The 16003-nt window shown below is 38.6% G+C and overlaps 1 protein-coding gene across 2 annotated transcripts in view; it reads right to left on the bottom strand.

The window, feature by feature from the left end:
* The window catches only part of LOC121966597 (aspartate aminotransferase, cytoplasmic-like), a 34945-nt gene extending 20609 nt beyond the window's left edge, over positions 1-14336 (bottom strand). Inside the window, exons 1-9 of one of the 2 annotated variants that reach the window (XM_088074975.1) lie at positions 14095-14336; positions 9376-9557; positions 9060-9183; positions 8692-8804; positions 7573-7677; positions 7191-7341; positions 6790-6955; positions 5614-5756; positions 224-2004 (exon numbers count right to left, since the gene is read on the bottom strand). In XM_088074975.1, the coding sequence (XP_087931101.1) occupies positions 1865-2004; positions 5614-5756; positions 6790-6955; positions 7191-7341; positions 7573-7677; positions 8692-8804; positions 9060-9183; positions 9376-9557; positions 14095-14203 (1233 nt within the window). In that variant the 5' untranslated portion in view covers positions 14204-14336 and the 3' untranslated portion in view covers positions 224-1864. Of the gene's footprint in view, positions 1-223; positions 2005-5613; positions 5757-6789; positions 6956-7190; positions 7342-7572; positions 7678-8691; positions 8805-9059; positions 9184-9375; positions 9558-14094 lie in introns of those variants that run through there. The other variant, XM_088074978.1, reaches the window with a different exon arrangement.
* Between the last annotated feature and the right edge of the window lie 1667 nt (positions 14337-16003).

Genomic DNA, 16003 nt, shown 5'->3' with positions numbered 1-16003 from the left:
CAAGAGTATGCATAATATGATGTAAATTCGGATAAAAAAAAAAACCAGGATATATTGATATCGTTACCACTTATCGGTAAAACATTTTCTTATATCGGCAAAAAATCTAATATCATGCATCCCTAGTAATTGTAATATCAAATTTTAGTTTATACACGTTGATATTTTTAAAACTGCACAGCTTTGGGGGGTGTGGGGAGAAAAAAATGGCAGAGAACAAAGATTGAGTTCCTGATTATAATTTATTTCAGCATGAACACACATACTGCCGCGTGTCATTACAAACAACACCACGTAATGGGAGTGTGGCTAACGAGTGTCAGGCTCTGAGGTCAAAACACAACCGGCTTTACGAAGGCGTTCGTAGCACAATAAGGGCACTGCAGGGTGGAGACGACATAACGGCAGAGAGAGAAGAGAGGTGATTTTGTTCACTGATGGCACAAACTCGCTTTGTGACGTTCAACTAACACTATGATCCCCTACGTAGCTGCACAGGTCTGACAAGGCGAAACCGACAACATCAGGCACATGCATTAACCTTTAAACAATAACCGACGTACTCATAATGCCCTTCTTCAAACTTCAGCATCAGAAAAGTCCCGGGTTGAGTTGATTATTTATTAAATACACATATAGTTAGTGATGGAAACCGTAAAATGTGATGGATGAAATGGTGATTTGTTGCGTGCTCAGAGCTGAAGTAATGCAGGACTTCAGTGCTTCTGCAGGAAATCGCAGGACCTCTAACAGTGCTTACATCTATTTACATTAACCCACCTGAACGGCATTTTGTTCTGTACATCATGTTCAATCCCCAATGTGCTTTAAATGACTGAGGAAGCAAAAGAATTCAAGTGATCTTTTGTGGCCAGAAATTATTTGAAGTGTATGGCAGAGGATTGGGGCCCCGTTAAAAAAAAAAAAAAAAAGTTTTCCAGGATAAAATCATATTACGAGAAAAAACATGTAAATTTATAAGTGAAATTGTAATAATATGAGAAAAAATATTAATTTTGTGAGTACAGATCTGTATTATTATAACTAATAAATTAACAAGAAAAAAAGCTGTAATATTATGAGACTAAACTCCTAATTTTCTGGGAAGTGAAGTCACAGATTAAGACTGGAGAGCTGGATAATACAACATAAAAAGAGACAAAGTTTGATGGATGCTCAGAATGAGATAAAACGTTGAAAACATTAGATAAAAAGTGGAAATATGGACGGGGGATCTTTCGATGTTAATTCAATTACATTATATTTATTTGGTATTACCCGAGCTCTCAGGTTTTAAAACAGTGACTTTATTTCTCATAAAATTATTAATCTAATCTCTTAATATTTTGACTTTTTCTTCATATACAATTTTTATAGTTAATAGCTAATATTAAGACCTTTTCCAGTTTAATCTCGTAATATGACAACTTCATTCACATGAATTTACATGTTTTTTTCTGAATAATGTTACTTTTTTTCTCTCCTTGTAATTACGACTTTATTCTCAAAAACTAATTTTTTTTCCCTTTAACATGGCACTAATTCTCCATCATAGAAAAGCACAAAAAAAGGCAAAAACAAAGACGGGACCTGGATAAAAAGACGTTACACATTTGGGTGTGGAGCTCTGCTGACAGTGAGGCCTGATTTTGTAACTTCAAGTGTCTTCCTAAAAACATTGCACCTCCCAAAGGTTTATACCTTCATGTGAGAACAGAAAATCATCCTTCGCCCCCATTGGTTTAATGGCAGTTTAACCAATCGGAGGAGAGGATGAGCAGGGGGAGCGGGTACGGGAGCACAGACGAGACGACAACTTCCTGTGGCGCACAGGAGGCAGGAAGTGGGCGGACAGGCGCAGCCTTTACTGGACCTTAGTGACGGCATCGTGGATGGACTGAGCGACATAGTCGATGTTCTTGGTGGTCAGGCCGCACATGTTGATGCGGCCGCTGGCCATCAGGTACACGTGCTTCTCTTTGATCATGTACTCCACCTGTTTGGCTGTAAGACACGTCAAAACACGGCGACGGTCAAAACCAGAGAAGAAGAAGAGACAGTGACATACAAGTCCGATTGGCTGCGTTTTGTATTTATTTTGCTGCAGATTTCATAAAAAAAATATGTCTCCAAAACCCTTTGGAAGTTTTCTTTTAAGCACTTTTTTTACTTAAACATTTTTTTTGGTGAGTCTTAAAAAAAGGAAGTTTTTTTTTTCTTTTAAAATTTTTGCCTTTTTTTCTGTTTGTTTCTTAATTTTTGTCGGTTTTGTTCATCTTTAAAAATGTGTGGCCATTTTAGAAGAAAATATTTTGGGCATTTTTTTTCATGTAATTTTTTTTGCATTGTTTTTTTCTTTTTAGTAAATTTTATAGAAAACTGCGGGTTTTGGAAGGCATGTTTTCTTCGAAAAAACCACCAACATGACACATTTTTTCACAGCCAGAAAAAAAAAAAAATTGTTGGATTTTCACATTTCTGACAGTCCTTCAACACATCGTGTTATTATAGAGGTTTGTGAAAACAAAATTTAATGACATTTCCAAAACTTTACTGGTTTATTTAATTTTTCTAAAGCCTTTCCAGGCCTGGAAATGGCTATTTTTTTCCACAACCCTACAATCTCTGAATCTACACTTACTAGCTTTTTTTTTTTACGTGTTTTCAACCACATCTGACTGACTCCATTTCCTCATGAGCACCGTGAGATAAGACGAGACAATAAGATAAAACTTTATTAATCCACAGCGGCGAAACACTGTGCAGTTTTAACTTGTGAGTGAAGCTCCAGATAAAGCTCTAAGAAATACCTCACCCCCAAAAGTGACCAGTTGTATGATTGTATTACTCACCACACTGCGATGAATTTGTGAGGAAAACTTTGCTTTTCTTGATGCCTCAACGGTGAACGAAGAATCCAAAAATTTAGAAAATTCTTGATGAACTGAAGTAAAAGGCGGCTGCATTTAACAGCAGCAAAATGTGAAAACATCTGAGAAAGTAATCCAAGTTTCAGATATCAAGTCGAACATCCCGCTGAGCAGAGCTCAAACTCTGTGTTTTAATTTGAAAGGCTCTGGCGAAAACGCATGTTTGAAAATACGAGAAGATACAAGAGATTACTTTGATTTTCTTCACAAATTTAATAGCACAGAGTGAGTTATTGATATACAACTCACTTTTCTGGGTGAAGTAATTCAGGGTTTCCACACCTTTCATGGACAAAATCTCAAAACTTTTCCATGACTTTTCAAGGACCCGTGATAATAATAATATTTTAAAAAATGTTGTCCCACTTGCCCAGTGTTACCAGAATCAAACTGTACTCTCAGACATGAAAAGGAGAGAAAATAAGGAAACGTACATAAAATGTTTTCACACATAAACACGTATTAAGAGCTGCGTTACGTCGACAGCTCCAGAAAACACATTTTGCCGTTATGTTACATTTTGTGGAAGGTTATCCACATTAAATTACCAACAATTTCATTACACACCATAAAAATTCTGACTTCTCCAAACTTTCAATGATGACTTTTCCAGGCCTGAAATGTAACTGTGAAATTGCATCACTTTTCCAGGTTTTCCATGTCCACAACCTTGGAATTAAGGTGAACCTTGAGTTGGAATTGTTTTGTCAAACTACGACACAGTTTTATCAAAGTTAAATTGGGAAATCTTAAAACATGAATAAAAAGAAAATGAAAAGGGCACGAAAAAAGCGCAGTCGGGCAACCAGAAGGCTCAAACTGAGTCAAACTTTGATGTTTGCAAGTAAACAAACACAGCGTGCACCGCTCTCCCCCTCCGACCTCTTCTGAGATCTGACCTCCTTCATGTTGCCGGCCTCGGCTCGGCAGCGAATCGCACACAGCCTGTCACACACCAGTGGCTCCGTTTATGCACGTAATTTAATCACATTGCCATATTGCTTATTACTAATGCAATACAAGCTGGATTTGGAGCCGTGACGCCGTCAGCCTCAGGACAAATGCTTGTTCAGCCGGTTTGCATAAAGTCAAACCCATTTAAGCTCGTACACCGAACCAGACCGGCAAAACCAGACAGACTCAACGTATGCCTGAGCGTTTTCTCAGCCTGAGCGGCTTAGATTATGAACGTCACACTGAGCTCCGTGTATTGGAGTGCATTATGTAGAAATATAGGCGTGGTTTCAACTTCTCAAATACTGCGACCTAACAAAGGAACAAGCTGCACTGAAACTTTGTCTCTGTTATTAACACTTTCCACGCCACTGACGAGATATTCTGACAGTAAGTGTTTTCACTGTTAAACTGTAGGGGGTGCTGTTATGGATGTTGCAGAGTAACGTTTCCGAAAACAAACACGAGACGATCTGAGGGTACGAGGAAGAGACGATTACTAACTTCCCAACTTTATCGCTATTTAGCGGCTTTTGAGACCATCTCAGCAACATTAACTTTACAAAGCAACAAGGGACACATTTAGCAACTTATTCAGATCACCGTGTGTGTGTGTGTGTGTGTGTGTGTGTGTGTGTGTGCGTGCGTGCGTGCGTGCGTGCGTGCGTGCATGCATATGTGTGTGTGTTGGCCTTTGACTTATTTTGAGCCGTTCATCTCTCATATTTGTACCTGATGATTGTTTTGGTATGTTTGTTTCTACTTGTGCATTGTATGTATTTTTACTGATTACTTATTTTGTCTGGTACTTTCGTACAGCACTTCGGTCAACCTTGGGTGTTTTTTGGGTGACGGGCAGGGCGAGAGGAGACGCTGCTCGCAGTGTGAGCTCAGTTGTAGTAAGTTTACAGCCCGGTAATGTTTAATGAATAAAATCAATGTCTGTGTGTACGATTACAGCCAACTCCCAACAAGCCGAATAATATGTAAATATGTAGAGTTTGCAGCAAAGCCGTGTTTTCAGGGTATTTTCCCCCATATGGTTTGGTTGGTTTCTACTACACCTCAAACAGAATACTATTTTCATTTTTGGATAAATTAAGGTGACAGTAGAAAATAAGAGGGAAAACCCCCCAAAATGTGTAATTATAAAATCAACTTGAAAATGACACTCATCGACAAAAACTGGATTTTCTCTGCTTTTTGTCTGAAGGGTTATTTTTTAAATGAAAATACACAAATTCAGGTGTTGATAAAAGAGGAATGCAAGAAGCTAGAATAAAATATTTTTGTGTGTGTATGAAACAGAAGATTTGTTTTTTATTTTGATGTATTCATTGTTTATATACTCAAAGAGTAAAATATTCTGAAGTCTTGAAAGATTAGTGAATATGACCAAAAAATGCCTGCACTGGCTGGCAACCTAATAATAATAATAATAATAATAATAATACTCTGGCACGGAAAGTGTTAATCAACTGTGCAGGCATGAATTTTTTCTGCATGTACGCTGTTTTTTATAGCCGTGCACCTGCGTGATGTGCACATAATTATTCTCCTTCAACACAAAAAGGACGCTGTCTTTATTCACTCGACAACCCTGACAGTCCCAGCTGGACGTCAGGAGCTGCCTCTGTGTGTGTGTGTGTGTGTGTGTGTGTGTGTGTGTGTGTGTGTGTGTGTGTGTGTGTGTGTGTGTGTGTGTGTGTGTGTGTGTGTTTCCACTCACGGTTGAGGCCGGTGAAGCTGAACATGCCGATTTGCTGGGTGATGTGGTCCCAGGTCCCCGGGGTGCCCAGACCCTGCAGCTTGGTCTTCAGCTGATCCCTCATCAGCAGGACGCGGTCTGCCATGGTCTTCACATTACCCTTCCTAGAGAGAGAGAGGGGACACGGGGAGGACAGAGGGGGGGACAAGACAGGAAATTAGAAAGACAAAGACATGTCTAACCTCAACTCTGTAGCTGAGGTAAATTTAGTTCACTGCGACGTTCTCAAAACTCTCAAACAGTCGCTTAAATATTTTAGAAGAAACCTGTAAAAGATTCATGTACGCACACGATCTCACACTCTGCATATCTGATTTTTAGAGGTGCAGATTACAGATATATTAACACTGCACCTGTTCATGATCAATCAAAATCCTCAAAATTCAATATAGTCTGAAACCTCTGCATCATTACACATCGCAGAGTTTCTTAAACTTTCAGAAATAAAGAAAATATCCTAAACACACTTTTAAATGCTAAATATAAAGTCATGGAGTTAACATGCGAAGTGAGTTAACCCTTTAAAACTTGTGCAAATTGGCTTGATTTCTCTCAAAAAACAAGGGAAGAAGGCAATGAGCTTGAGAGGAAATGAGCCCCAAAATAGTATAAAAGTACAAGAAAATTGCATCAAATAAACAAAAACACTAAAAAAAAAACAATTAAAAAAAAAACTACCAAACAAAAAACATGGGAAAATAAAAAAAGAAAGAAAAGACCTCACAAAAAGTGCTTAAAAATATAATAATTCTGTAAAATAATAAATAAATAATTTATTATAATTTACATAAACTTGTTATTATAGTTCTCATTTTTTCTAGCTTTTTAAAAAATATGTTTTTCTAATTTAAACATTTCCTTCGATCAGTTTCAAATATACTTATACTTGTTTCTTAATCTAAAAATTTCTTGCGATTTGTGGGATGTTTTGCTAAGTTGCTCATAACCCTTTTCCCCGTGATGTTATTTTCCCAACTAATTTCAGAGTTCAAATGTTTAAATACTTAAAGAAAGGCGCGTGAATGCAGCACAAGAAAAGTGATGTCGATCCAGGTTTCAAAGGGTTAACTGACACTGACTGGCTCACGCTAAAGCGTCACCAGCAGCTCCGGGACTCGCTGGCTGTTCGGAGCGTACCATTCGGCGAAGAGCTCGGGGCAGTTGAGGGTCTTGCTGACGATGCGCGCTCCCTGAGACGGCGGGTTGGACCAAGTCGTCCTGACAATCTTCTCCATCTGGGACAGGATGCGGGTCAGGTTCTCGTTGTCCTGGGCAACGATGGTCAGGTTGCCGACTCTCTCATCTGATAACAGCGACAGAGAAAAGGCCGACTACATCAGGACACGTGATGAGTGCGAGTCATGTTTCTATGAACAATGTGTCCGAGTTTTGGGGGTTTTAAACTTTTTTTTACTCGTAAATTTTTAAATGTACTTGTCCCTCGGGCCATGTTATGCAATCAAACTCCTAAAAACGTGTCTGTATGTGTGTGTGTGTGTGTGTGTGTGTGTGTGTGTGTGTGTGTCCTGTGTACTCACTGTAAAGGCCAAAGTTTTTGGAGAAGGACTGAGCCACAAATAGCTCAAAGCCCTCAGAGACAAAGTAGCGGATGGCCCAGGCATCTTTATCCAGACTGCCGGAGGCGAAACCCTGATAGGCCGAGTCGAAGAACACAAACAGGTTCCTCCTCTGGAGAACAAAAAAAGAAAAAGATTTGAAAACAGTAAAAGATTAGAGAACAGCGCAAAAATACAGTTCAAAATAAAAACACCTTCAAGCAAAAACGAAGGATTTGACGATGCAGTTACACAACGATGTCATTTTATGCAGGAGCGGAGATCTGGCTGCTTTACGGTACGGAGGAGCCCAAAAACAGCACCAGCATGTGACACACACACCGTTACATGCTTCTGATCTCACCTTCATGATCTCTGCGATCTTCTTCCACTCGTCGGGGGTCGGGTCGGTGCCGGTGGGGTTGTGCGCGCAGGCGTGCAGGACGAAGATGGAGTGTTCTGGAGCTTTCTGTCGACAAAAGAAGAATCAGATCGTCTTATAAGCTGAGCCAACTACGGATAAATAAATGCTACACGACTTGTTGATTCTGTGTCATTGCAGGGCTGGACGCTATTTAAAATAATATTGCATAATTTCAAGGCTATATCGCGACACACAATATATATTTCAATATTTTTTAAATGTCCTCCAAACTACTGTAAACTACTAAATTACTAAATTACTGAATGAACTACAGTTACTATAAAGTAGAATAAAGTTGCTACTGTCATAAAAAGTTGAATACATGACTCTTATGATAACATTTAATAAAATACGGCTTAAGGAAAGTTAAATAATGTACTTTTAAAAAGCATGGTTATCATTAAATCAAAATGGAGCTTTAATTTTGAAGGACTCGTATTGGGCCGTAAGTGTCAATGTTTTTTCTGTGGACTTAAAGCTTCCAGTCAACAGTTGGATTTAAACGTTAGTAGACAGTTTAACAGATGCTGCTGCGCCTTTAAACGTGAGGATTCATGCACTGTGAGCGGGCAACAAACTAACGGCTCTCCAGTTCATTTATTACTAATATCTGCAGGTTGCACTGATCCTTTGTGGTCGCAAAATGTGCCGCAGCAGCGATGAAACACACTGCAGCTCCGTGAGGCTGCTGTCACGCACTGCTGACGCGTGCTGCGTGAAACAAGCCTCATTCTGTGCAAGCCGGAAACAAACGAACAGCTCTGCAGTTCATATATTAATAGTATTTGCAAATATCAGTAGTGCTCCATGGTCGCAAAAAGTGACAGTCACTCCGGAGCTCTGCAAAAGCCCTGCTTTTGTCTGTGTGTGTCTGTGAGAGGCAGAGAGCTGCAGAACCAAACTATATCAACGCTGGCGATATCGTCATTCTATATACCAAACATGGAACAAGCCGCGATACATCGAGTATATTCGATACACCGCACACCCCTTCATCGTGACAACATGATAACGCTGACATCAGGCGCCTGCGATGAGTACAGGGGTCAGTCATCTCACCTCCAGATCATCCAGGAGCCCGGCGAGGTCCAGGCCCCTCTTAGCAGCATCCCAGTAGTGGTAGGGCCGGATGTCTTTGAAGCCAGCATCAGCAAACACGCTGTTGTGGTTCTCTGGTGGGAAAAATATCATTCAGCAGATTATTAGAACCCCAAATCCACTGCACAACTGGCTGTGTGGTTCATTTGATCCTAAAACCAGAATCAACAATGGCAAACTTTGCCAATCACTACGCTGAAAACGTCAGGGCGATCAGTGAGGCGCAGCAGCAAACGTTCATTTAGACATTTTAGGGAATTTAAACTTCTGTTTCCATATTTATATAATCCACATGAACTCAGGCATTTGCTTTCTAGCTGTCGACTCACCCCAGGTGGGCGCTGAGACGTAGACCGGCGTGGCCGTGTTGTTGACGCCGTTGTACCAGCGTCGCAGGAACTCCGCCCCAATCCTCAGCGCGCCTGTCCCTCCCAGAGCCTGGACCCCTCCTACCTGAGAGAGGACACAGCAGGGAAACGGGATGAAACGTGAATAAGATGAGAAGAATTGAGAAATCCGGTCAAAAAACTGCAAACTAAAACACCTCCTATAGTCAGTCAGTGAACTCAGAACAGACCGGGTTTTGGTCAACGTTCAGATAACTACCAGCGTGTAGCGTTCGTGTGTTTCATGTGTGCGTCTCACCCTGTTCTCCTTGATGGCGGAGCTGTCGTCTCCCAGGGCGACCTTGGAGGAGGCGGAGCGGAACTCGGGCAGGCCGAGGATGGGCAGGTACTCGTGGTTCAGGCTGGTGTCCTCCACGATCAGCCGCTCCACCTTCTTCACCACCGGCAGCACCCAGGGCTGGCAGTCATCAGTACGGTAAGCTGGAAAGGACAAAAAGCAGTATAGCATCATTATCAACATGCCACAAGACACTTTTAGTTCCAGCTTTAACACTGGAGACATGCAGAAAGCTAGTGGATCTTTAATCTGGAAAAAATATGCAAATGTAAGAGCTTTCTGCAAAACTCAAATTTTACTCTCATGCACAAAATATGTTTTTATCACAGATAACCCCATAATGTCTGATATAAAAAACAATATTTTTTAATTAGCAAAAACTTTTTTTTTAATTAGGAATATATATTTCCGGATATATTAACCCTTAATACTAGGTTCAGGGCGCCTGGTAGCTCAGTGGATAGAGTGGGCGTCCCCTGTTTAGAGGCTGAGTCCTTGTTGCAGCGGCCGTGGGTTCGATTCCAGCCTCGGCCGTTTGCTGCATGTCATCCTCTCTCTCCCCCTTTCACACTCGTGCTGTCCTATCAATTAATGGCAAAAACGCCCAAAAAAAAACTGGGTTCGACATCAGTTTTCTCTCATGAGTCATTTATCCCTTTGAAACATGCAAATTAGTTTGATTTCTTTCAACAAAAAAAAAAAGACGAAAAGGGCAACGTCCAACATCGCAAGAAATGTCCCAAAAATTGGAAGCAATTCATGAAATTTGACAAAGAGAATGACCTGAAAAGAATGATTTGAAACGATAAAAAACTAAGGACAAATGTCCACAAAAAATTCTCATTAAAATATTTGAAATTATATTACAGAAAAAAAGATTATAGATATATATTTTTTTATTTACTGCACTTTTAGGGGGTCATTTTTCGGGTTTTTTTGTTTTATTTTTGTTTTGCTTGTTTTTAGATTTTTTTTAAAAAACTTTTTTTCTGATTTCTTGCTATTTTTAAACTAAACTTTTTAAAACTAAAATAATAATATATAAAAAAAAAGCTCCCTGAGGTTTTACAACGGAAAAGTTCCTCCCATGTTGACACTTTCTTTGCATGTTTTGCAGACTGCCTTCACTGGTGCTGATTTAGGTTAATACACCCACTTAATTCATTAATTTTATCAGCAATCATTAATAAAAAACGATACAGATAACTAGCAATATGACAAATATCGGCCTTGATAATCATCCAGGACGATAATCTGACAACTAAAGCAAAACATCGTCCATTCATAGCTCAGAAAATGATATCGCCAAACCATAATATACCATTTCTTAAGGCACTGTTGTATTTCAACATGTTTTAATTCAAAGTGTGCAGCCTGAATGTGAGAAAAGCTAAAGAGCGACAGAGGAAAGGTGAGTGTGAGTGCGTGAGAGAAAAACAGTGCTATGATTCAGCGTAACTCTTTGAAGGTCACCATTAATAGCCAGAATACTGTCCGTGTGTGTGTGTATGTATGTGTGTGTGTGTGTGTGTGTGTGTGTGTGTGTGTGTGTGTGTGTGTGTGTGTGTGTGTTGCACATATTTGGCTCCTTAAGAACTCGTGTTCCCTCTGACTGTACGTGTATCAGATATCAGGCCTTCATCCACAGCTGTAGCCTCACTACACAAGGTCAAACCAGTAGCTTGTTGGTTTTGGATCACAGTTTCACGGTCAAAACTGCACCTGACCGCGGCTCATGGCAGTGAGTGTAAAATGTGGACTGGGTTGCAAAAAAGCCCAAAACACTAATTTATCTGTATCGTGTGTCAGTTGCAGCTCCTATTGATTTCTTCGCAGCTTCAACCAGAACATGTATCTGAATCAATGTGTGTGTGTGTCTGTGTGTGTGTGTGTGTGTGTGTGCTGCTTGTGTGTGCCATTAAACAGAAACCAACACCCACGGCTGATGGCTGACTTACACGGGTGAGGCTCTTCTCCGTTGTCCATTATTTACATGCCAAACTGGTTGGTGCATGCATTTATGTTTTGGCAACGAGGTGCAAAAGTGCAGCTCAGGTCCACGTCCATGCATGATGAGACAGGTTAACCTTAAATAACCCTGCATGGGGGGTAACGTCACGAGAGGAAAAAGTCTGATGACCAGATGTTTGCCGTGTTCAAACATTTACTAATATAATATTGATTTCATGATTTAAGAATGCACGTCTTCTGGGATTGTGGTTATTTTAATGTTGAGATACAGCTAACGTCATCTTTTCATGAACTTAAAGGCTTTATTTATATTTTTACATATTATTTTTAATATATTTTATAGATTATAGATCAGATTTTTATGTTAAATCTAGGTCACTCCACATAGACAGCTGTTAACATTAATACCATATTACACCTTACCTGTGATGATAAATTAATATTTAATACGTGAATTGATAAAAAAGTTTCTTACCATTGAACAAACATTGACTTTTGCCCGCTATGTTTATGCATTTATGACATCAGGTCATTATTACTGTGTTATAAAATAACGTTATCAGTGTTAGTGTACTTGTCTGGCTTGCTTTAAAGTTAAAAGTTCACTTTCTTGCTGCAGCTCATAAATCCAAATACTTAAACTGTGATTTCCGCCATTTCTGCTGACCTGAAACTAATAAACAGTTCCGCTCCGAAAATAAAAAAATCAATATCTGGCAGCAGATGTTTTAATTGTTGCGAGCTGCAAAAAATAAATGAATTTGTGGGAAAGCCTGTCGGTGTCCATGCTTGGTACATGGGAGAAATTTCAGCTTGTTGAAAATCTGCGATCCTTACTAAATCCTCCTAAATCTTACACACTGGACCTTTGAACCTCATCACGTTCTATAGACCTGTGATCTTTGAGACGCTGCAGGGCTCTACTGTTATTAAAAACAGTTTCCTGCAGTTTAAGACAAGGTCGAGGTTTTTTAAGAGCCACTCAGACTCTTATTATGTGTGTCAAATGTAAAAAAAAAATCATTTTTAAAGTAGAACACAATGAATATATAATCATGAAAATATCTGTTTAGTTTACCAACAGAAGTGAGAAATATCTGGCATTTGTGGCCTGTTTTCTGGGCAATTTTATGTTTCTCAATCCAAGTCTATCTGCCCCTGCTTGGGATTAAAAATAACAAAAAGATGCACCGCACCTGCAAGTTATGATTCATAACAAACACAAGTGAGACCAAGGAGACGATCAATAAACCTGACAGCATATGACTGATTTAACTGGTCAGAGAGAATAAAGATGATAATATGATACATATCATCAGTCAAATATGTATCATTAAAGACACGTGAGAAATAAGTGGTACACCGATTGTCAGTGGTGAAAGGAGTATTCCATTTCTTTACTTTAGGAGTAAAAGTACTAATGCCACACTGTAAAAATACTCTCTGGTCCTTGACAAAGTCTTATACTAAAAATCATCACTTAAGTAAAAGTAAGCAAGTATGCTCATTACATGTACTTAAAGTGTTAAAAATAAAAGTATGCAATGCAGAAAAATCTGAAAAAAAAGAACACACTAAATCCACAAAATGCATCCCTGCCACAGTGGCCGCGGGTTCGATTCCAGCCTCGCCCCTATGCAACATATCATCCCCGCTCTCTCCCCCTCTCTAGCTATAGCTGTCTTATCAATTAAAGGCAAACAAGCCCAAAAATTATCTTTAAACAGTCAAAATTATTTTTAAAAAATCCCCCCAAAACTTAATGTACTGTATTTTAATTATTTTTTTATTTTATACAGTATAATGTTTTAATTCTTGTACATTCGCAAGCTTTCTAAATGTATAGTATTTATTACTTATTTTCCAAGATTTTTTGCTCCATCAGCATTTCACTGTACATGAACAGTGACAATACAAATATCTAAATAATGAAAAAATAGAAGAAAAAAAACACGCTTCAAGACTCAATGTTATTACAAATAAAAATTAAAAAACAACAGCTGAAACTCAAAATTATTAAATACATGTCAAAAATATTTATCAATCAGCTAATTTATGAATCAACCAACTGTTTCAATTTCCTTATATATGTTTTTTCGTTATTTATTTGTAACAAAACATATTTCATAAACTCTTCATGTTTTTTAGTGCAAAATTTTAATATGTAAAGTAATTAAAACTGTCAGATAATCGTAGTGAAGTACGGTATTTCCCTCTTAAATGTAGTGGAGTAAAAGTATATAAATTGACACTCAAATTAAGTAAAAGTACCTAAAAACTTGTACTTCTGCACAGTACTTAAGTACATGTACTTGCATCACAGTCTTTGTATTTCACATCGTGACAAACAGGAAGCAGTGGCAGTGATTTTGGGTGAGCAGCAGTCACGAGACAAGATTCAAATCCCCCAAAATGTAATTTCTTCCGGTATTAAATAATGTAGCAGCCGCGGTTTTAATATTAAACACACATCAATACGAAGCTAATTTGTGCTGCAGCTCGTTAGCTTCGCCGTTAGCTTGTAGCGAAGGTCAAATCAAAGGGGGGCTAATATCTGATAGCATGGTGACCCCCGGCACCGCACCGAGGGGACACCCGGAGCTAAAAGGCTAACAGAGGCTAACAAACGCCCGGGGGGAGGCAGCGTTTGTCGGGCTGACAGCAAGCTAACTTAGCTTAGCATTAGCAGCTAGCATTAGCTTAACTTACCTCCAACTCCCAGATTCACCTTCTGCGGGTGGCTGTCCTCCCTGAAATCCGCCGTCAGCTTGAAGACCGCCACCGGAGGAGCCTGGGGGACATCGCTGAATATGGACATGGCTCAGGACAAGGCGGACGATCCCGGTGCAGAGGGAGGAGACGGGGAGAGGTGCTTCCAGAGACGGGCAGAGACAGAGAGACGGACCGGGGTTCACCTTCAGCCCGCTGGCTCAGGACAGACTGCGATGATGAAGGCGTCAGTCTGACAGCCAATAGGAAGACACGTAAAGCTGACGTTGATCTGAGACAGCCAATGAGAGCACAGCATAGTCTATATGGGGCACAGTGATGGAAATACAATGTTTTGTATGCTTTTCATATTTATTTAATTTTATTCATTTGTCACTTTGAAACCTGAGCAAAGTGGCTTGATTTCTTTCCAAACAAACAAATTAATTTATTTTTTAAAAAGACCCTAAAACTAATAAATAAATGAATAAGTTTAAAAGAAAGTTTAAAAATTAAATGGACAAAAAAAAGAGGAAATTACTTGGAAATAAGATTAAAAATTATAATACATTTGTAAAATAACTTTAAATGTGTAAATATGATAATTAAAGTAATAATTTGATCCTACCTTATTTTTCCTTGGACATTTTTCCCTAGCTTTTTAGAAAAAAAATTTAAATCTACTGATTGTTTTTTTGTTTGTTTGTTTGTTTTTTAAAGAAATCACACCAATTTCAGGGTTGTGAAAGCTATCTGAAAGCAATACAAGAAAAGTGATGTCGCTCTTGGTTTCAAAGGGCTACTATTTGTTCTAATTTAATTGCGGTTTATATTTGTTTTAAAGAAATTTTAAAATGTTCGATCTTTAATATATATAATGCATATATAGTATATATTGCATATTGTCTATGTAAAGAAAAACAAACAATTCTAAACTTTACATACTAGTTTTTGCATTGTAATGTGGCACCAGACTCATATTTTTTATATTTTTACACACTTAACATACTCCACATTATACTTTTTAATTAATATTGTTGTAATTTTAAATCCCTGTATGTATATATTTATATAAAAATGTTTATAAAGAGAGTGTCACCACTGCACAAAGAGCAGACACAGCAAAACATGTACAATATACCAAACACACATTTTCTTAAAAATGTTCAATATGTAAATGAGATTACATTATGTGCACACTGAAAGGATTAAATGAAAGATAGCACAATAATCTAGTTTTAGAGGTTTATGAAGGGGAACCTGTGCTTTATATAAACATTGTGTGATAAGCAGGAGGAGGTGCAGATAAGCAGAGTGTGTTATCAGAGGCATCAGAGGAGACTGAGCGTGTAAAATCAGTTCCTGTGCTCTGCCACGAGAGGTCAGTGCCACCGAGCACAAGACTGATTCTGAGCTAACATGCTTCATCAGCATGACTTTCAAAAAGTCACATTTCACCCTCCTGTCAGAGTCTGCTACAGTGTCTGATGACCTTATTTGGACACTGAAATGTAAATGTGCTGCACTACATCCTGCCTGCACGATTTAAAGAATGCAAAAGATTTAAATTACACACATACTGTTACAAAATATTATTTTTCCAACAGGTTAATCTCCATCTGCACCTCATGTTTAAGCACCAGTGTGGGAGAAAAACTATGCAAATAACTCAATGTAAAGACAGTCCTGTGTTCAATACTTAAGTTAAACCACATCTGTAAAATAAGCTCTCATCAGCAAAATAGGCTGACATTAATTATTAGAAGTGACATAAAGAGTGCCCCCTTTTCAGAATATCAATAAACAGAGAATCTCAGTCTACAAAGTAACAAAAAATCTAGCTTAAAATAAAATGGATAGATTTTAAATAAAAGTACAATATGCTTCTGTAATACAAAAGTAAAAGTAA

The sequence above is a fragment of the Plectropomus leopardus genome, chromosome 3, assembly GCF_026936395.1.
Source record: "Plectropomus leopardus strain MGB_pleo_1.0 chromosome 3, ASM2693639v1, whole genome shotgun sequence".
Lineage (NCBI taxonomy): Eukaryota > Metazoa > Chordata > Actinopteri > Perciformes > Serranidae > Plectropomus > Plectropomus leopardus.
This window is presented reverse-complemented; position numbering and strand designations above follow the sequence as displayed.